Source organism: Teleopsis dalmanni, chromosome 2 (genome assembly GCF_002237135.1).
Source record: "Teleopsis dalmanni isolate 2A chromosome 2, ASM223713v2, whole genome shotgun sequence".
In the NCBI taxonomy this organism is placed as follows: Eukaryota; Metazoa; Arthropoda; class Insecta; order Diptera; family Diopsidae; genus Teleopsis; species Teleopsis dalmanni.
In genome coordinates, this window is record NC_051847.1 from 93,952,319 (window position 1) to 93,974,821 (window position 22,503).

General features: G+C 27.9%; 3 protein-coding genes and 1 long non-coding RNA gene across 7 annotated transcripts in view; 2 read left to right on the forward strand and 2 right to left on the reverse strand.

Moving 5' to 3' along the window:
* The window catches only part of LOC119685877 (ubiquitin-conjugating enzyme E2 W-like), a 37,296-nt gene extending 30,736 nt beyond the window's left edge, over positions 1 to 6,560 (forward strand). For both annotated transcript variants that reach the window (XM_038100277.1, XM_038100276.1), the window contains exons 2-5: positions 4,938 to 5,029; positions 5,096 to 5,198; positions 6,096 to 6,327; positions 6,397 to 6,560. In XM_038100277.1, coding sequence (XP_037956205.1) covers positions 4,938 to 5,029; positions 5,096 to 5,198; positions 6,096 to 6,327; positions 6,397 to 6,410 — 441 coding nt within the window. In that variant the 3' untranslated portion in view covers positions 6,411 to 6,560. The remainder of the gene's footprint in view (positions 1 to 4,937; positions 5,030 to 5,095; positions 5,199 to 6,095; positions 6,328 to 6,396) is intronic.
* Positions 6,561 to 9,854: 3,294 nt separating this feature from the next.
* On the reverse strand, positions 9,855 to 11,019 carry LOC119685878 (CDK-activating kinase assembly factor MAT1-like). The gene has a single exon (XM_038100278.1). It carries the CDS (start codon positions 10,877 to 10,879, stop codon positions 9,941 to 9,943), a length of 939 nt encoding a protein of 312 aa, XP_037956206.1. The 5' UTR covers positions 10,880 to 11,019; the 3' UTR covers positions 9,855 to 9,940.
* Positions 11,020 to 14,077: 3,058 nt separating this feature from the next.
* LOC119685879 lies at positions 14,078 to 15,975 on the forward strand. 3 transcript variants are annotated; one of them, XR_005252836.1, is made up of 4 exons: positions 15,098 to 15,133; positions 15,211 to 15,292; positions 15,390 to 15,567; positions 15,632 to 15,975. It is a non-coding gene; the product is annotated as an uncharacterized LOC119685879 (long non-coding RNA). The 3 variants fall into 3 exon arrangements; XR_005252835.1 differs by lacking the exon at positions 15,098 to 15,133 and adding an exon at positions 14,078 to 14,124 and having other exon boundaries at positions 15,390 to 15,974; XR_005252834.1 differs by having other exon boundaries at positions 15,390 to 15,974.
* A 3,079-nt stretch (positions 15,976 to 19,054) lies between these two features.
* On the reverse strand, positions 19,055 to 22,273 carry LOC119685880 (E3 ubiquitin-protein ligase RNF144A-like). The gene is made up of 5 exons (XM_038100279.1): positions 22,114 to 22,273; positions 21,835 to 22,049; positions 21,567 to 21,770; positions 19,466 to 19,716; positions 19,055 to 19,397 (listed from the first exon to the last, which is right to left on the reverse strand). The coding sequence occupies exons 1-5, from the start codon at positions 22,271 to 22,273 to the stop codon at positions 19,394 to 19,396; spliced, it is 834 nt and encodes a 277-aa protein (XP_037956207.1). The 3' UTR covers positions 19,055 to 19,393.
* Positions 22,274 to 22,503: the final 230 nt, after the last annotated feature.

A 22,503-nucleotide genomic window follows, 5' to 3' on the forward strand; every position in this document is an offset into this window, starting at 1 on the left:
AAAAATATTTAAATAAAATAAATATAAGGTTAAGATTCAGCAAAAAACTATAAAGTATTTTTCAATGAAACTTTATAATTAAAAAATTATTTTTATATTTAGACATGAGAATATAGTAGTGGTGCCCTTCTTTGAGTATATAATTTAAAGTATTTTATAGCTAAACATAAGCGAGGAAGAGAGATAGTAAATTATTACTATATTAGATAGCGATAAAAAGTTCTTACATGATCATTCTGCAATATATATCTAAATAATATCAGAGATATATTAAATTTTTAATTACTTATTAATTATTCAGATCCCCACTGAGGTACTTTATTGATGTACAGTTAGTATAGTTAGTGTGTGGTGGGTTGATCATTCTACAATATACTAAATAAATTAAATCATATATCATTTCTTTTTCTTACATTATATTTCTATGTATTTGTTAAATAATAATAATTAGTAATTTTTAATCATTTGGAGGTCTGAGGTCTGTAGCCTTATGGGTTTTTAATAGAATCTATTTTTATTTTTTATAGTATTTTAAATAGATCTATCATCTGTATTTGTATACATATATATAAAATTTGAATATAAAATATATGTAGATAAGTTTCTTTTAAAAAATGCATATTATATCTGTTATAAATTATTAATTATTGCAAAAAAATTAATCATGAAAAATATAATTATATTTGTGACTCAACTAAGTTCTACTATTTTTTTCTCATCAGTTATAATATATCAAATTCTAATTTATAGATAAAAATAGTAACTAAGAACTAATAAAAATACTAAAAAAATTGTAATAATTACAAAAAAACTAAATATAAATATAAAAATATTATTTATTTATTAATTAAATGAAACATGGTGATTAATCATCACGGCACGATACGATTTTAGCTACTAGGGCTTCTTTGCTAGTTAGTATAATTGTATTTAAAAAAATAATAGAGATAAAATTAGATAGAGAGGATAGTAAAATAATAAACAGACTGTCTGATAAGGATAGTATTGTGATATTTATGACATAATCGTATGATACCATGTTGTGTTTAGTGGCGTAAGATTTGTATTGTCTTCAGATGACAAAAATAAACAATTAAAATAGGACAATAAAATATAAACAATTCTACGAATATTTCATACATACGATTGTAATTATAAAAAAATTAATATTTTTTAATTTCTTACTTTCTCATTTGAAATTGTTTGAGTCTATGACTGTTAAATCATGGAATATGATATTTTGTAGATTTTTAGAAGTTCAATTTTCCCAAAGCTGATTAGCAATCAGTTATTGATATCTTATCTATCTAAAATCAATACTCTTATATGAGTATAGTATGAACATTATTTTGTTCATACTGTACACAACTCATTGTTTTTACTGATTAATAGAAAAATAAGCACGTAGATACTTGCAAAATACGGTTTTTGCACTCAGGGCACTCAAACAAAGGTTCAAAAGCGTTCTTTTATAATGTATATTGTATTTCAAACCAACTTCGCATTATATTTGTCTTTATTACTTTTTTATATTTCTTGTTTATTTGTAATTTTATCGAATTATTTCAAATATTTCATGTTAAGCTTTCTGGCTTAATAGACTGAACGGGTTTATTTATTTGTTATATATATGTATATATATTAATTATAATACTTAATTAATTGTGTCAGATAACATATCTTTTAAATAAAATACACACCTTTTATTTAAATCAGTACATTCAGTATAAGACACTACGGAAATCTTTATTGTATATATAAATGCAAAACAATTTAATACAAATAATATATATAGAATATCTAAGGACGTATATGGTAAGGACGTATATAATAATGTCCCATTGAATTATATATATATATGAGAATGTATACACCATATTTAAGAATATATAAAGAACGTTTAAAATGTATGTAGAATGGATATATAGAATAAATAATAATGTATACAGAATATATTACATTATATATATAATAGGGTTCTTCGCTCTGTCTTGCAAATTCATTGCAAGATGCACGACATATACAGACTGCGCGAGCTGTCAATGGACAGTAAAACCTTTCTTGCAATTGCTTGCAATCTTACTATACTTTAACCCATGTATATATGCTTGCAAAGACATGTTTTGACATCTGTTGCTTCTCATGTGAATGTAGTATGCAGCAGAGGTGTGTTTTCGCACTCTCGCCATTTTAGTGTAGCATTTTTGCATTTCGTGCATCTTGCAATGACTTGACTTTGCAAAGCAGAGTGAAAACCTCTTATATGTCAGTAAGAATATTATAACTAATAAAAAAAATTTTATACAGTAATTAAATATATATTTTAATCCTGTAGCTCTCTGTTTTACATTTATCAAGTCCTATTTTTCAAGTATAACATTAATCTCCGGCTTTAGATATCTCAAGAACCATATTTACTAAAAATAGTTCAATAGTATTTTTATAAAAGGCACTTTAAATTTAATTGAATTTGAGATATTTTGTTATAGTTGCGGTCCAGTTCTGAATTGAGATTTGAGTTTAATTTCTGAACTATTGTGATTCTATTCAATTTCAATATAGTAAATAGAGACAAAATAAATTTAAATATATACATTTTTTATAATGAATTTATTGGTTTTTAAAAGCTTTAATTATAAAAATTTTATTCTTATTTTATTTTCAACTGATGTTTTGATTGATATATTATTATTAAAAAGCCGAAACAAATTATGTGAACTGAAGATTTACTTTTGTAGGGCATGAAAAAGGTTAAGAAACATCATTATAAATTTTAATTTTGGGGTAATTTTTTAAATAATCATTTTAATTTTTGCACTTTTCTCTAAGTAATAAAATATTTTCATTTAACTCATAAATTTTTAGCTTTTTAAGCATTTTTTTACAATCTTATCTTTTGCAATTATTTATAAACATTTTTGCTGACGTCTTTTGGTTATAAAATTATATATGAGAACTTTACAAAAACTTAACAATTTATGAAATTATTTATAATAAAATGAAGTTCTTAAATATACAAAATTAACCTTGTATTTTGCAAGTGTGAAATTATCATATCTCTGTCTGTCAACAGAGGTTCTAGTATGATTGATATATCGTATCGATTATTTAAAGTATATGCAGATGGAAAACAAAATAAAAAACATTTGACAATAATTAAGTTCATTATTTATGATAATTAAAATGTATACAAAATATTTTGCAGTCAGTATAGAGTGACAGGAGGATAAGAATTCTGCAATTTACGAGCTTTATATTTTGATATTTAAATAGAACTTAGTAGGTCATTTGAACTCTAATACTTAGTCCCACGTCTATGGCGCTTTACGCAGACGACACGTGCTTGATCTACTCGGATCGGGATGCCATAAATGTAAGCAACACTTTACAGGGAAATATAGACCTTATGGTGGAATACTTCCAAAAATGGAAGATTAAAATTAATAATGACAAAACCAAGGCTATATTTATAACTTGAAAAAGAAGACAGCATCCTCCAGGAGTGAGTGTTTGCGACACGGAGATACAGTGGGGGGATAACATAAAATATCTGGGAGTCACTTTTGACAAACGGTTCAATTGGCTTAAACATTTGAAATACAAACGGAATAGCTGCTCTAAGGTTCTACATTTATTAAAACCGCTATTTAATAATTATCACTTCAACTTTAAAAACAGAAAGTTACTTTATACGCAAGTAATTAGACCTGCACTACTGTACGAATGTGTTACATATAGCAAAGCCTCAAATACTACCTTAAAACAATTACAGATAGCTCAAAACCTGGCTTTAAGAAAACTGTTTAAGATTCCATGGTATATTAGATCAACAGACATACATAGAGATCTTAGGATTGACTCAGTGAAAAAATATATCAGAGACAGAGCTCTAAAATTATTCACTAAAGTTGATACGCTAATTAACCCTGCCCTAATAATCCTCAAGTCCACTTCTGGACTCTCAGGAAGATATGCTGATATGATTTTTATTTATGAATGATATGATTTTTTTTGTTTAACCCAGTTAAAGCCTAGTGTGGGGTAGAGATAAGCCCCCCAGCCATTATAGAGTAAAAGTGCGTAATAGCACTAACTCAAGAAGAAGAAGAATCAAGAAGTATTTAATCAATTTTTAATTTATATAAAAAAAATAACAAAATATTTATAGATTTAGTTTGTTTTTTTATTCTGTTTCAAATCTCACCATTCCTTAAGTCCTTTTTTAACACATATCGTATACTCTATTCCATATTGCTTGTTTCAAGAGTTTTAACTTTCATGAAATGTTTCCACCTTTCGCTTTCCTAAGAATTAGTACATTTTTTTCCAGAAAAAGATACTTGTATTCATACATTTTTAACGGCAACTTTGTAATATTGGTTTAAATTATTCTCTTACTATCTCAGATGCCCTTTTCAATATACCACCTTCACAGTATTCCTGTGAAATTTCAATTAAGCAGTTTATTATGAAACTAGATTTTACATACTTTTAGTTCTTACGAAACTGACATCAATCGCATGAAATTTATGAAATTAATTCTGGAATATAGTCGTTTTTCCATTCAAGTTTTCCAACATCACTTTAATAAAATTGCAATATGTTCTCTAATTTTTTAATAAGTGTTATTGTTATATCCCCCATTATTAATAGTTCTAACTTAACCCCATACGTTATTCACACAGCAAAATTTTAGATCGCTGTCAAGAACTAAAATCGCTTTCACACGACATTTTTGCTAATTAAATCAATAATTGACATTTATTAAGCGATATCCTGAAAGGAAAAAAGAATTTCACAAGAATAAAATTGTATTGAAGCATAGGATGCAAAAACTTATTTTTTGTACTTTAATTATATATAACACAAATATTAATATATTTTATTATATAAATATGTTATATAAAATTAAAAATGTTTGTTTTATTTTATTACAGAGACGACTTCACAAGGAGCTGATGTCTTTAATTAAGGAACCACCACCAGGCGTGACTGTTGATACGGAAAGTGTTGGACAAAATTTGGCAGAGTAAGTATTATTTTACAACAATTCCCTCTATAACAAATAACACTGATATATAATAACAATCCATAGGTGGAAAATACAAATTGCTGGTTTTGAGGGTACGCTGTATGAAGGAGAATGTTTTGAGCTTCTATTTAAATTCAATAACAAATATCCCTTCGATTCGCCAGAGGTAAGTTATTATAAATTTTAGTTAAATCTTTAATATTATGTTTATATATCGGGTAATTTATAAATTCTTTCTTCTTCTTCTTTGTTCCTTTAAATCTCAGTGGAGCATAGAGCCTCAAAACTATTTGTCAATTAATTAAACGATAAATATTTTTATTGTTATTTAATTTTTATTTTATACCAATATTTAATCGATCATTGATAATAACCTTCGAGAAACTAATGATACCTTAATTGGAAATATTAGTTCCTCAGAGATTATCCAAAATAACTGAATTATCTGTTTAAAAAATAATTTATTAATATAATATTTTTAATTATCATCTTTGGCAACAGGTTTATTTCGAATAGAAAATAAATAAAAAATAATTGTGTTGTATTTTTTAATTAACTGAACAATTAGTCCATATAGAAATAAAATATAAAAAATTGTTTATGCATATTTACACATGCAGCAGTTTATGTTTAAAACAGAGTTCCTGAAGAAGAGAGGGAAAGGAGTGTAGGATTAAACATCTTCAATTGTTGCCCATCTGATTTCTTGCTCCAACGTACATACAAACTTTCTGACCTATCCCTAAATCAAACTGTACTGCCTTACAATTTTCTCTCCTTTCACACAACTATTACTCATTCACATCCTAACCCACGTATTTGTCAACGAAAATTGATTTATTTTTTCATAAGCACTATTATTATTAGCCAATTAAACCATTTTCAAGCGTAAAGCTGTCGCTAGTGTGAATAGGACCTGTAATTGCAAAAATAAAAACTGTTAATATACTACACAATATGTAGTGTATATATATATAGTGCATTTAAATTGTTGATTTTATATTTCATATTAATTATTATACATTGATTTAATAATAAAATTCTCAAAAAATGCATATGTTAGGTAACATTTGTTGGAAATAATATACCTGTTCATCCTCACGTCTATTCAAATGGTCACATTTGCCTCTCTATTCTTACTGATGATTGGTCACCAGCGTTATCAGTTCAATCTGTGTGCTTAAGTATTGCCTCCATGCTGAGTAGCTGCCGCGAAAAGAAACGTCCGCCAGATAACACACTCTATGTCAAAACCTGCAACAAAAATCCAAAGAAGACCAAGTGGTGGTACCATGGTGCGTATTTCCTTCATAATTTCCATAATATTTCAAATGTAATTAATTAACATTTTTTTTGATTTACAGATGACTCTGTCTAGTGTGAGTGGCATACTGTCAAGTACCTCAAAATTTTAAAATCTTCTCTACAACAATCGCTATCGGTACTTTGGCTAGAAATAAAAAAACCCCTCAAACACATCAAGAGTAGGAAAAATTTATTTTTTAAAAAATTGGCAAAACTTTGATGTTTATTTACCAATTTTATAATATATTAAACTTCAATACTGAAATATATTTTTAAGCAATTTCTTTAAAAATGTTTCATATTTGACTTTTCAACAATTGTATCTCAAACTTAGAGCAAAGAAATGCTATGTAAGTTTTTTTAAAACCTTAAGTAAGGAATCGAGGATTTTGTAAAAATTGTTGAAGACAATTCAGTAATTAAATTTATAGAAGTTTATGATTAGTTAAAAAAAAACAAATCAAGAACATTCCTGACTGTTTAAACTTTTTTAAATTACAGTAGTGTCAAAAAAAGAAATAAACAAATATGTAATTGGCCTTAAAAAAAAAAATTAAAGGCATTTTATGTTATAAAATATTTTCAAACATTATCTCTAGCATAAAAGCATAAATTTATTATTTTTATAGTAATTTTGATTAACTTTAGAAGCGAATTGACTTTAGTTCGTGTTAAATGAATGTGTTATTATTTTAATTGTACATAATTTCAAGTGCTTAGAATATTTTTTATTCTTATTTATAATTTATTATTTTTTTATTTTTAAGACGCATGCATATATGTTATAAAAAACGATTGTGAATATTTTATAGTGTAAGCCAGTCTAAGTGGTTTACTCATAAATGCAATGTTAACTTAAATACTTAGTGTTAGGTTAATTATATTAATATTTTAAATTTATTTACTTATATTTACTTTCTAAACGCTTTGGTTTTCATCATATTTTTTTTACATTTACCTTTTTAAATATATTTTGGCCAATTCTTACCTTTTTACCTCATACCGAAAGTACTATAAATTTCATATTAATAAGTAAATAGATTTAAACTATGACATGTGAATTTGTATAAAAATGACAGTTTATATATAATTGATTATATATTAAAATAACTAATATTTAAAAAAGTATTCGATATAATTAAATAAATATATATACATATATATGTATAAACAACAATGTATTTGAATTGTTTTGAAGTAAGCATTAAACACACACTCCTCTGAACCAGCATATATTACCGATAAGATAATAAAAAAATACAAACGATTCGTAATGTAAAAATTATTAAAAGAAATTATGTTAAAGGTGAATTAGCAATTAAGTTATGTTATGGGTAAATTAGCATATCAGATTCCACATAGTTTATAGCTTATCGACAGTAGCACAAAAAATGCGTTTCTTTAAGGTTATTATTAAGATATTAGGTTTAAGAATAAATCAGTATATTAGAATTAACGTAATCGCATAACAGCCTGTTCCGCTACAGCCGGATTCTTATTAAGATAGCAATCAGTATCTTATCAGCATATCAAATTCCGATTTTGTTTGTTAATCGGAAGTAATTGAGTCCATTGCGTTTTAGCACGGCTTTTATCATAATGTTAGGCTTAAGGATAAAACAGTATGTCATACCACAGAGACCGATATGCAAGACTATTCTATTGGTATATTGTATTGGTATATTATGTATTGGTATATTACCAAGGCTTCTATTGCGTTACATCAGAGATACCGTTGCTTCACATTAAAACTTCTATTAAGATATTCAGTTTACGGATTAATCACTATATCAAAAAAAATTTTGGTTGTATGGGTAAATTGGGTTTAGTCACGGCTCTTACTATAATTTAAATGTGAATCATTATATTGGATTCCACATAAACCGCTTATGGGTTCGTAGAGTTAGTTTAAAGCTATTGTTAATATGTTTGTTCAAAGATGTGTCAGTATATCAGGGCTGTTTTTAATCTAGCACAGTTACGCAAATTTTCTTTTCGTGTACTGATAAAACTACATTATTTTATTTATGTTAGTATACCACAAAGTGAATTTAATTTAATTTGATAAATTAAGAAAACTAAATTTAACATTATAACCGTATTTTTATTTTTGTTGAAAACAACTATGAACGTAAGTATTTATTTATGCGGCCCTTCAATCTGTACAGTGTTTGTATTGGTCCGCGATCGCATCTGCTCTGGACAGCCTTGAAGTAAATCATCAGAACTCCTGCTACGTTACATCAGAGATACTATTGCGTTATATCAGTACTCTTATTGAGATGTTAGGTTTAAGGCTAAATAGGCATATCAAATTTCACATAAAGTAATGACTCTGTTAAGTAATGTCAAGGCTTTCGTTAAGATGTTAAATATGGGAATCAATAAATATATCAGGTTCCACTTAACCGGCTATAAGTTCGTTGTGTTACATAAGGATTCTTATTAAGATGTTTAGGTTAAATCAGTATATCGGATGCATATAACCGCCGATAGGTTCGTTGCGTTACGTCAGGCCTGTTATAAAGAGGATAGGTTCAATGGTAAAGCAGTCTGTTAGGATATATATAATCGCCTGTGACACCGGCGTTACATCAGTGTCCTTATTAATATATGAACGTCCGTTGCAATACTTCAAAACTCTTGTTAACAAGTCCCCTTCCTAGTAATTTGGTCATTCCTATATAAAGTTCTTGCGGTTTATATGTTCCTGATTCAAGAGTTGCCTACATCATTTTAACCATGGTTATGTGGGTTAAAGCGCAATTTGACTATTAAGGAATGTTTAAATGATGATAATTTTCTAACAAATTTTCTAATAATAATACTTTTCATGAATTATTATTATCGAAAAATATGGATATATATTTTTGAGAGTATAAAAAAATAGTTATAGCAGGGTTAATGCATTAGGTTATCTACTTTTAAAATTAACTTAATTATTAGCCTGAACACAATCCTGAACTCAAAACTTAGGTAATAATATTTTATGGCATTCCTTAACATAGTTTTTCTGTGCAGTTTGGATTTATAGATGATATTTGATATTATCCTTAGTTTTATGAATGTCTTTTCAAAATTAAGCAAGCAATAGCAATTAGTAAAAATGTATAACTCTTTTGGAATTTCAAAACTGACAATAATTCAGCATTTAATATATATATATTAAATGCTGTTTTAATATAGAATAAATATATTTTACATATATGATAACGTAGCGTCTTTCGATTAATATTAAATTTGTGATATTCGATGACCACGGATAACCAAGTTTCTTTCAGGAACGCTTGGGTTTACTTCTCGAACCAACTTGTATTTTCAAATGTCAAAGAAACGCTCACCTCTTCCAACGCAAGCCATAACAGCAACAACATTAATTGATTTACAGTTTGTTTTGGTAATACAAGGTGGTTCAGTATAAATTTGTTGCTATGAAGTTAAAATATTCCATAATATGTAATCGAATAGAAATAATTTGATTAAATTTAACAATTAATATCACAAAAGTTTAGCGCTTACAATTATTTTTATTTAAAATACTTAAATTTCTTAATTATGAACTGCATAAATACATTAAAGCATTAGGAATCTTTAGATTTTATATTACATATCTGCACTACTGAAGTACAACCCCATATAAGCTTCCTGTAGCGCCCGTTGGCAAGCCATGTTAGCACGATAACCACCTGCGCGTTCTGCCGTAGTTTCCTGGCGTATATGAGCTAAGTAATTCTTTTTTTGTATATCATCAGCTGTTGGAGGAGTTGGACCGAGCATATATAACTTTGGTAAAACATGAACGTATAAAGGACCCTCTTCGGCTTTTGGAACTGGCAAATAAACTTGATCTTTGTCACGACCGAACTTTACACCACTAGAAAATTGTACAGGAGGTGGAACCTTTTTTTGCTCTTCTCGTAATTTTTCTGCTTTTTCCGCATATTCATTTACAATTTCCGTTGCATTCTTACCGCTAAACATAAGCTCGTCTATCATTGCCTCCTTATCACGGACTTTCTTCTTTTTTTGCTCAGCTTCAAGCGCAACTAATTCCTGTCGTCTCGTCTCTTCCTGGACGCGTTCAATTTCAATCAACTCCGTCAATTCTATTTCCTCACGACCAACACGTGTTTTATTTCGTTGTATTATTTCCCTATTTTCACGTTTATATGTTTCGATGCGCTTATTTGTATTAATTATATCAATATTGTTAGCAAGATTATATATAATATTTTCAATTTCTTCCAAATAATCGTTATAATCATCTAGAGTTTCGAAGTCATCTTCTCTCTTATTGTAATCACGTAGTATACGTCTTCGTATATCAACTTCTTTTTCTACCTGCGGGTCTTCGAAGAGCTGTATTCTGAAATTGTTACGTCTTAATGGTACCATACATTCTGGGCATGAGCCAGACCCTTTTAAAAAGAGCAAGTCTACGCAAGATTCGCATAATGTGTGTCCACACACATTGACCATAAGCTTCAAAGAAGGATTCCGGTATTTTGTTGTTTTACAACGTGGGCACGCTTGTCCTTCCATCTTGTTCACAAAATAGATAACTTAATAATTACTTATAGGAAACGTAAAAAAAATTAATTTTATTCTTTACAAGTTTAATGTGAAACAGTTTAAACAATAAACAAACTTTAACAGCTCGCTTATCTGCAATAAATTAGATTCCACAAACCCAAAAGTCAAAAACAGCTGACTTCAAAACAGAGCCAACATAACTTTCAAAATGAAAGCAAATGAAAACAGGGGTGTTACTGAAAGTAATTAGTAGCTGAAGTAGTTGAAGTAGTTGCTATAAAATTTATTGTAGAAAATTGTGCAACTTCCTAGTTGCTATTTTATCTATTTTATACGGGGTTTACATTACAAGATTTTCTGTTGGAAATCGACTTTGAGCGCAAAACAGCACCCATTATAAATAGGATCAACAAACTTCGAACTTTAACTGAAAGTTTAATTCATTTAATACCTTTTTCAGAATACAGTGCTAAATTTAATGCGTTATCGATAAGTTTTTTGTACAAAAATGGCAAATTGGTAGATTTTTAAAATAATAGATCTGTTCCATGAGCTACTCATAGTAAAAAATGAGTAAAACAGAAGTAAAATTTACACAAAAATACTTGAAAATTTGCTTGTAGAACGCGCTTGTGTATACACAGTGTGTACTCAAAGTTACTATGAGTAGCTCGTGGAACAGACCTAATATGTTGCTAGTGCCAAGTTAGCAATATTTCAATGGAAAGCTGGGTTGTTATTTAAATAAATTTTAAAAAATGATTTATGTGTTAAACTTTTTCGGAGATATTTGAGTTGAAATATTGCCGAATTTATAAGCTTTGACTTTAAATTTCACAAAAGTGTACTACTCTAGTTTGTGTTTTTTATTGCTTTAATTATTCCTGTATTAGAAATATTTGCGTACAAATTGTTACCATTTCTAGATTTTTCTAAAAATAAACTTTTTTGCTAATTACTTTTTTGTATCATTTGAAAAATACGCATCAGAGATCTAATGTTATATACCAATCGAAAGACTTCAAAATTCTATAAATAATCTGCATTTTTATTCAGTTAATTTTCTTAAAAAACAAGTTTTTCAATATTTATTTATAAGTAACAAACAAGATTTTCATAATAATGTTTACAGCTAATTGCTCAACAATATGTTAAAATATGTGACTTTTATCGAAATGAAAACCCGAAACGATAATTTAATATTAAATCAACTTTAGCAAAGTTCGTTAACGAAAGTTCGTAATGTAAACACGGCATTATTTAATAAAATAAGTACATTTTAACATTATAAAAGCATATAATAATAATGAGAAAAAAAGAGGCGATAAATAATGTAAAAAGGAAGTGTATCATGTACTAACCAAATATTCAAATTGGGTAGCAAGGGATACTGTAACAACATTGATTGTAACATTGATTTAAGCATAATGTTTTTAAATGATATTATTTAATCAACTTAATTGAAACTTAAATTTTTTCTAAGTTATTTAACTAATACAATTATTAGCGCCATAATTTAAAGTCCGATTTACTACAGTAAATTAAATATCTTAAACTTGAAAGGTTGTTTGGGATAACCTACATATATATATTTTATTTGTTACTTCCCAATCCTGAGCACACGTGGATGCTTTTCATGTAAAATAGAATTTTCGAAATTGTCTATTAACATAAAATGTTAATGTGCGAGTTGGAGTGGGAGTAAATTGAGGTAAAGTAAATAAAAATTTCCTAGAGATTTTTTGCACTGTACTTATGTAAATATTTATTTATTTATTTATTGCACTTAATTATTATTTTTGGTCAAAAGTTTTCAAATTTGTTTATTTATTTATTAAACATCTTATAAAATATTCACAATGGTAACGCCTAATTTACATAATTTTTATCTAAGTTACACTACTCGAAATTCTGGTAAATACCAACATTCGCAGCCATACCGACATAGTTTACTAATTCACTCAATTTACTATCAATTTACTCGAACTCGCACACGGCCTTAATAACTATAATAATAATACCAGGTTATTACCTGGTATGTAGTGGAATTTTTGATGTGATACTAATTTATTTCTTTTCTAGATAATCTTAATTACAGTAATCCATGTAACGGCAACATTTTGTATTTGACACAGAGAAAATTTGTGTTTTTGTGAAACCTCACTCAGAAAGTGAGGTATCTTTATAATTGATACGTTTGAGAGTACAAATGCTTCGTTAAACATGTTATTATTAATTAATTATAAACTAAATAAACCGTAAGTAAGTAAATGTTACTTGATGTAAATTAATTTAATTGTTATAAAATTTGTGTCATCAAAACGAATACTTAATTTACCTTTACATACAGATGCTTCGTGTTTTCCCATATTGTATTATAAGTTTATGTATACAATATACTTAGTATGAATGCGATATTCTTAATTTGTATTTTAATATTTTGAAGCTATTTTATTTCAATATTTCAGTGCTACAGCTTGCAGGTAATTTTTTGCAAATCTTTCTTCACGAACACCAATAGTATTTCGAAGGAACCGTCATTTTTAAAAATAAAAAATTAATTTTTATATGGTCAATGGTTTTACATGGTCTTTATATGGTCGCGGTCATTACTTTGAAGTTTGTTGTCAATAAAATCAAACGATTCTCTATGTATTTTTATTCACATTTGTATTTTATGTATTTTTTATGTTGTTCAAGTTTTCGAAGGAAATTTAAACTGTTTTGAATTTTCATCTTAAGTATTTCTCACCAATATATAACGTTTTTTATATAGATGTTCAAATTTTTAAGAATTTATATACATATAATAAAAATATAATATACACACATCGATATAACTCGTTTCCACACTTTCTATTATATTTTAAATTAACACTTATTTATATATTAAGAATCAAAATACAAATAACCTAATAAATGTTTATCAAAATATTAGTAAAATAGTACTAAAATATTACAACGCTGACCGTTATTTACCATTCGAGAAGTGACTGCAACATCACAACATACCTGTTACGGCGAAAACTTTGACGTTTGACGCTTTTTTTATGCTGTGACTTTTCGGCGGTAGTTCTAAAATTTATTTTACAATAATAAATAAAATAAATATTACGCATTAATAGAAATAAATATAAAAAAAGGTATATATATTATTTATTTGTTTAAATATATTTCTTTATTAACAATTTTGTTTAACTAAATTTCAGATTATTTTAAACTGGTACAATTACATAGCTGCGGAGCGATTTTCGGTGAGTTACTTATAATAAATTTATTAAATACAAATTAATTTATTTAATTTGAGAACAAAACAACAATTAAGAATTTTGAACAAATCTTCAATTGTACGTGAGTGGATATTTTGTTTTAGTGTTAAACGTAATTTACTGTGATGTTTATGAAAGAAGGAATTTTGTGCAAATTTGCGTCCCTATTAGGCTTAACCCATGCAGACGACAAATTTAATAGGCTCTATAACGACACTTTCTCGAGGTCGTTTCTATTTGCTGGGATATCTTCCGCTTCTCGAGGATCGTTACAATAAAATTTTTAACCAAAATATTCAGTGACTCGCTTTTGTTTTATATTATCTTTTGTAGTTTATGATTTATAACAATTAAATAATGTTGAGTGGTCAATAAATATTATGAAGAGTTAAGCTTATTTTTATAAATAAATGATTACATGAATGTATAAATTAAAAAACGATGGTCGTCTCTTCCAAGTGATCCCGAGCTATGTATATATTGGTTCAAACTTTCATTGGTCTGCAGATTCAACTGGATGTCTTTAGAGTTTGTTCTATTCGTATGAATAACCAAATGCATGAACTATTCGTACTCAAGAGCCGTCATGCGATCGAACGTAATGATTTCCTTCGCTTGACTTAGGTGTTTTCTGAAGGAAGAATGTTCTTTATGTATTTATGTATATGATTTGTATTGATGTTTCTTGATATATATATTCTGCAAGTTTATATCATTTACGGTAGACGGAATACAATGAATCACAATGATATAACTAGGTTTTTCATAGATAATGCTAAATGTAGAAATATTCTTTGTATATATTCTGCGATATAATATATATTATAATAATAATATATTTTATAATAATATTCTATATTCTAATAATATATTCTATATTAGCTTTCTTTGATCTTTTCTTCGAATTTCTCTTACGGCGAATATTTTGACAATTCTTGTTTCACTGTTTTGTTTTCATTCCCACCAGCATACTTTGCCTTTCATTCAGTTGCTGGTGATTTTTATTATTTATTTTATTTATTATGATATTATTCATTTATTTAATTATATTTTATTTCAATGTAATTGCAGATGACTTGGATGGACTGCGAGTGCGTGCTGCAATTATTCTCGTGCTAGGGTGGGTTTTTTCGGGGACTAAACTCAAAATCAGGTAAGCTGGTGTATGACCGATCGATAGTAGTGCCACGTGCAGCTATCATAATCTGTGGAGACGTAAAACATCTTCCGTTAACTAACTTTATTTCTAGAGACCTAGCAGCGGTTCTAGTTGAAGTTTCAACAATAGGATAGTCATGGCCTCTGCCTACTTCCCAGGTGAAGAAGAAACTGTTCCACCATAGAAAATCCAACAGCTAATTTCAAGTCTACTGGGCGGCAGCTAATTAGAATATATTATGTGTCTTGGATTAATTATAGCTAATAAAGGTAACAAACCCACATTTATTAACGTAATTAGAGAAGAGGTATTGAATCCCACTCTATACACCAGAGGCATTGGGGAATCTATATAAAATTCGCAAGTGTCAAACGAAGTGTCAATCATGGTCGCAGTGCTCCGCATCGTTTATTTCTATCCTATCCTATCCTTATCTATTTTAATTTCAGACATTTGCAACATTCATTCCCAGTACGTGCTATATTAAGTATGTAATGTTTAAATATAGTCATTTTTTATGTATGCGAAAATTTGTTGTAAATTTCCGTCCTTACACCGCTTATCAAGAATTAGAAAGATGTCTGACAATTTATTTAATATATTAACTGCATTATGGTGTATATTTACAATAACTGGAGTTAAAAATTTATTTTCATATGGATTTTTTGATTCCGACTTCCGAGGACTACACTGATTGATTCATTTTAAAAAAATTTTTTCGGAGCGCAATAGTAGAAAGGAAAGATTTATTTATGAAAATGTAAATATTACAATGGGTTACTGTTCAATGTTTTCTAAATTTATTCAAAATTAAACTTAAAAGTAAATTTAAAACTTAATATTACAATTTATGAATATTTTTAATATTATCTAAAATTTAATTATCTAAAATAATAAATTTTGAAATTAATTTAAACATAACAAAACACATGTAATTTTTCAGATTCTTCAATAAAATACAACTAAAAAACAAATTATAAGCTTTTTTAAATATGTGGAAAATACTCGTCATTTGAAATAACTGTTAAATTATTTATAAAACAAAATTTAAACTTAAACAAAAATAATTTAGGTCAAAATTATAAAATAAGAAATTTTGTAAACATGCTGATTAAATAAAATTAATTTCATTACTTCATCCACTTTTTTTTTATTAAAAAATTTTTTAATAATTGCTTTAGTATTATTCATTATCCCAGTAATACTTGTAACACACTGTGGTTTTTAATGGTACTTGGAAAATAACGAAAAAAAGAAAAATCAAAAAATTGTTAATAGAAATTTTTAATAGAAAAAAAACATGTATTCGATTATAAGAACATTCAAGATAATGATAAAGTAGGAAGTTTAGCACTCTTTTGTGATTATATAGAAGCTTTTTAAGTGGTATTGGTTTTTGTTTCCGTAGATATCGTTAAGATAGGCATCTATCTCTAATTTCTGCAGCTAACTTACAATAGGTGCCAGTCATTCGCAACATGTACAGTATATCCCGGCGTGCATACATTAATGCTAGGTGCGCGGAACTTATTGAGAGGGATTAAGTCCATACTGATAGACTGATAGATCTTTCAGGTCATTGATGTATTACAACCTACATGAAAAAATTACGTATAACTTAAAATATTTTATACTTTAGAATATACTCATTGTAGAATTTAAGGAAATTTAAGGACAAAACAATTAGGAGTTAGAAGGCAAAGGCTTTTAAGAAAGAATTTTTTTGACAGTGTATCGGAGTGCTCATCGATAGACCAAAACCAACGTTAAATTACATAAACTCAGCTAGTTAAATCTACAGAAGTCTTTTGTAAAGAATGTGGTATTAAAACTCTGAATAATTGCTAATTATGCGGTAAGCAAAGGTATATCTACCCACTGCAATCAATTGAATTAACCAGAATGAATAAAATTTGGAAAGTATTATGCTATTTATATCACTGCAGATTTTTTGATTTCACTTACTTTTTATCTTAATCGATAGCAAACATACTAAGTGGAGAAGAGGGATAATGATATTAAAACTTATGACATCTATTCTATTATCCCTGAAAAGTATCTCATCTGCTAATTCGGACTTTTTAATGCTATTGAATAACCATATAGTATCTCTTAGTTCGTGATCCCACATCTCATTCGTCTTAATGAAAGTCGTATGGGTATACTGGATACGTGTTTTGACAATCGCAGAAGCAAGAGCAGATAATACGAGTAAAAGTATAATCTACATTTCAAAAAAAAAAAAAAACATTTAAATTTAATTTTTAATTATGACGAAAGTAACTATTGTTTAAATACAAAGACTTTTGATGGTAAGTTATTCACAACAGTAAAATTTTATTTGTAATTATAATTAAATTCTTTTGACGACTATATAACCGTTTCGAGTATTCTTTAATACTCATCATCACCTGACTAACGGTCTTTAAAAATATTCATTGGTTTTATAAGTTCATTTATAATTGCTGGACAATAGCTGTTAGACTTAGAACTTGGAATCTGTCAAATTATAAACACTAGTACTTTTCTTATTCAACAGACATTTTTTATTGTTCATTTTTAATTTTTTCTATGGTATTTTGTGTATAGTCCTTTATTAGGGAATCCATTTTAAAGAAGTCATGTTAATGTGTTTCTACGCCCTATAAACCGAGTTGGAATTCCGAATAGTATTTTCTTTTCCTTATTTCTTATAATAATTCTAATTTAAATTAGAATAGTTACGAGTTCACTTTTGTTTATATTGTTTACGTTAATAGGAAAAAAACCTCACAGAAAGCTTTAACAACAAATTTTAATTTAAATTTAATTTTAAAGTCAAAGAAAACAGAAACTATTTTTTAAATCAATATGTTCTTTGGTCAGTAAAATATACAATTAAAAATTATAATTTTGTTCACTACTGTTAAAAATAAATATTATTTTAAAATAATTCTTCCCTCCTCTATATTAAAATTAAAAAATGTTATCATATATTGTTTTTAACATTTTTATTTTGATTTTAAGTATATTTATTTATAGAATACATTTTGTCACAATATTCTTACTTCAAATATTCAATTATCTGCAATTAAAATGACAAGATTTTAATAATATAATTTCAAGATTAATAAGTATCGTATCGGTTATAGAATTCTTCAATTGTTTGACTTTATTACAATAAAAACAAAACTATGTCGAATTGTAGTAAATATATTAAATAGCTAAACTTATTAAATATAGTACAATTTAATTACAATAAAGTGTGTAAATACGCGTGACTAACTACAAAATCTAATATATATATATATATTTGAATAATAAACTTTAATATTTTATTTAGTATTTAACATTATGCATTACATGTTCATTTCGTTATTATAACTACATTCAGATGATATATTATGTAAATAAAAGCATTTATATTTTACATATGTAATAGAGCACATACTTCTTTAAGTTATCGTCTATGTTCATTAACAAACATATGTACGCAAAGATAATACTTTAGAGCATATCAATCTTAGACTAATTAATTTTAATTACAAAGTAAGATCTTTAAAACTAATTAAAACGCATAAAATTTTAAAATTTTAAAATTTATAATAAATATTCTTAAGTGAACATTTTTCTTAAATTAAAAACTAAATTGAACGTACACGGAAATGTACAAAATATATTAGTACTAATGCAATTAAATAGTTTACAAATGAGAAACAAAAATAAAACATAAATTTAATTGTTTAAAGTTATCGATTTTATATATTATAAAGTTAATCGAATCACTGTAAATATCACAATTTAGTTAACACATAATAATTTTTTTTAAATATATACGTACAATTTTTAATACATTTTTAGTGTTACGTACACGATTGGATGTGTACTCTACGCGTCTAGTAAAACAAATCAGATTTATTAACTTGTAAATTTATAATTAATTTAAAGTAGTTTTATGTATAAAACCAAAATAAAATATGCATTGTTCGTAATTTTAAATGAATACATAATTAGAAATAAAGATTGTGTGAAACAAGATTGCGTTTAGATTTCAGAAGCAAAAAATGTGTATCCTTTAAACTATTTTATGTACATATTTACGAACTCCAAGGATTTTTAACTGAAACGAAATAAATAATATTATTTAGTTTGATTTTATACGCATATAATTGTACTAATCGTTATTACCTTTGTAGAACTGCGCCCTCTTCTACTTCGCCATCCCCTTCATCGGTTTTAGAACCACTGCAGCTACGACATTTACAGCATATAATACAGGGTGCTGCCAGCAGCAATAGTGGCGATGCGACAAGTAATAAAATACCGAAACCAGCAAAAATGCCAATTACTTGAGCTCTATGCCACACCACAGAAGCTCGGGAATGTCCAAGTTTATTTTTGCAAGGTCCTTTATCGTAGTGACGCAGAAGGAAATCATCCTACAAACGAAAAAAAACATTTTAATTCAGCAAAACATATTTATAATATATAAGTTTTCAATTTTAGATCGTTAATTTTGTAAAATAATTAGACTGAAATCTTATGGTGCGATATTGTTACAAACGTTGTTGTCCGAGAAGAGATGGAAGGAATTAAAAAATACGAACATATAGGTTAGGATATAGATAAGGTAGGGGAGGTAAGTTTGGCAAAAAAGGTGTTTGGGATAAAGAATAAGTGAGGAATAGGGGCGATTTAATTGAAACTACTCCGGATCAAAGCGGACACCTCACAATTTTAATGGGGTGGAACGAAAGATTAATAAGTCTCAAATTCGTGTGTGCATTGGAACATGAGAACAGATGGGCGGCATATTGGGAAGTAAAAATGCAGTTGCGACACTTGTTGTTTTGTTGTATAAGAAAAGTGTCATTCTTCCCAGGAAATATAAAGCGAATGCCATTCGAGAATTTTGTTGTTGTGTAATCGTAGTCTTAATCGTAGTCGTGCCATTTAACATGATCTAAGAAAGGGATGTTTTGATGCCTCGTGGGAGGAGATAAATAGCACGATTATTAAATTAATGGTGGTTTCATTAAAATCAAAACTCACATGCAGAAGTAACTCACCATACAAAAGAATAAAATCATGATAGATGTAATCGAAAATTTAGAAAACATAAAATTAGGAGCATCCTCACCCTAATTAAAATTAGGGTGAGGAAATTTTCAGCTCTGTAGCATCCTGGTAGAAGAAATGTGGGTATAGATAATGCTAATTTAAACAAACCTGGCACACAACGAATGAATTCTGCCACTTAAAGAGGTCAGAGTTGTAAATTAATTGGGCGTTAATTAATATGTAAGTCAACATGTTTGGCGATATCATGATGAGGACATGTTTGGACACATTTTGGAAATAGTCTTGTTTATACTTGACAAGTAACTGTGTCCTGATTTTTTCGTAACTACACGCTGACCTCAATTACGCAAGGATACTTCTCACTGTATCGAGAAAGCATCTTTCATTCCTACAGATTTTAGATAGAAACTTGTTGATAACCGCTTTGCAATGCATACTTGGCTTCAAATAAGACTTAACGTCTTAAACTTAACGTCTACAGATATAGCACCATAAATTGCTTGAGCTTAACTTTATGTAGGTAAAGAAATAGTAAAGATGAACAATATTGTTTGTCATTTGACAGCAAACGAAATAATTATTGCTATTTAAAATCTGTGATGAATGATTATTGCTGGGGAAGGAAGCTACTAAATTCAGCTGTCAAAATCTTTAAAAAAACATTTAAAATTATATTATGTATAAATAATAGAATAAAATAGATATAATTAGATTGTAATGGTGCTAAGCATTGCGGTTATCATAAATCTTTTGTGTTGGCAACCGATTCGCCAGATAACTATCAACAATCTCAGAATTTGTTCTATCGAGAAGGAACCGTGAGCAACCGTAGTTGTAAGGATAAGCCATAAGCCTGGTGGTTACTTGAACTGCCGTACCAATAATTGAATCTGATACAATCCGTTGTTAAATAGGAGCGTCCGGGGAATCGTGCACATATGTGTTACAAGTTTTTAAAATCTTAACATGTTTAGCCATTGCTAAATGATTCAAATTAAAAAATTTTTAATTTTACTCTAAATGCATGCTGTTCTGCATAACAATTATACGTATTTATCATATGTCACTAAGCAGTTTTGTCAAATTACAACTACGAAATTGATAAACCTATATACCACACCAACATATACACATTTAAACAATATTATCATATTTGTAAATCTTTTTAGATATATTAGTATAAGAATACAATCTCTCAGTAACTTACATCCAAACTAGCCAAACAATACCAACAGAAAACATGCTTGCAGCGTTTACACATCATTTGAGCACAACCTTCGTCTTTTTCAATGGGAACTGCGCACATAGGACAGCACTTGATTAAGTCATTATCAAAAGGTATACCAATATCATCCTGACCATCTGCAACCAGCCGTCTACTATGCTCTTCGCAAGTGATACTAGGATGCCACTATAGATTAAAGAAAATAAAACAATTATTATAATGGTTTAAGATCAGTAAGATAATGACATACAGTTTTCTTGCACGATGAACAAAAAATATCCTTGCATGTAGGGCATTGTACAGCACATAAATGTGGCGATAAACCATCAGTATCAGGACTCGTAGCAGCAATTTGTGATGTTGATGTGGAAGGTGCTGCGTCATTTTGTGGGCTCGGCCCAACAAGACATACGGTCTCGCAACCGGCGCGAGGACACCAAGTACGTGATTTGTCTAACTCAATTTCTGGAAATAAGACAAAGTGTTATTGACAATTTCGTTATAATAAATGTATCTTTATGTGGCTTACCTCTGTTCAGACGGTAACGATGATGTCTCTTCATAAGGTTTGCAGTAGTTAGATTTGCAATTTCAGCTAATGTTATGATACCCTGCTCTGGACATTGGGCGTCAGGGCATGAGATCTCATAAGCGCCTTCAGAAATTTCGTACTCGATGTAAGCTTTCATACACTAAAATTAAAAAATAAGAAAAATAAAAAGATCAGTAAATTTATACACTTTAAAAATATTTGAATAAAAAGTTTCTGCAGTATGCAGATTTGCACATTTCTTAAATAAATCAAAACTTTTGTATCAAAAGCAGAAGAAGATTTAGGTAAACTATTCAAAGCTTTCAAATTAGTTAACCTACTTTAAAGAAGTTTTTATTAAAAAATATGTCTGAAATTCCAAATATT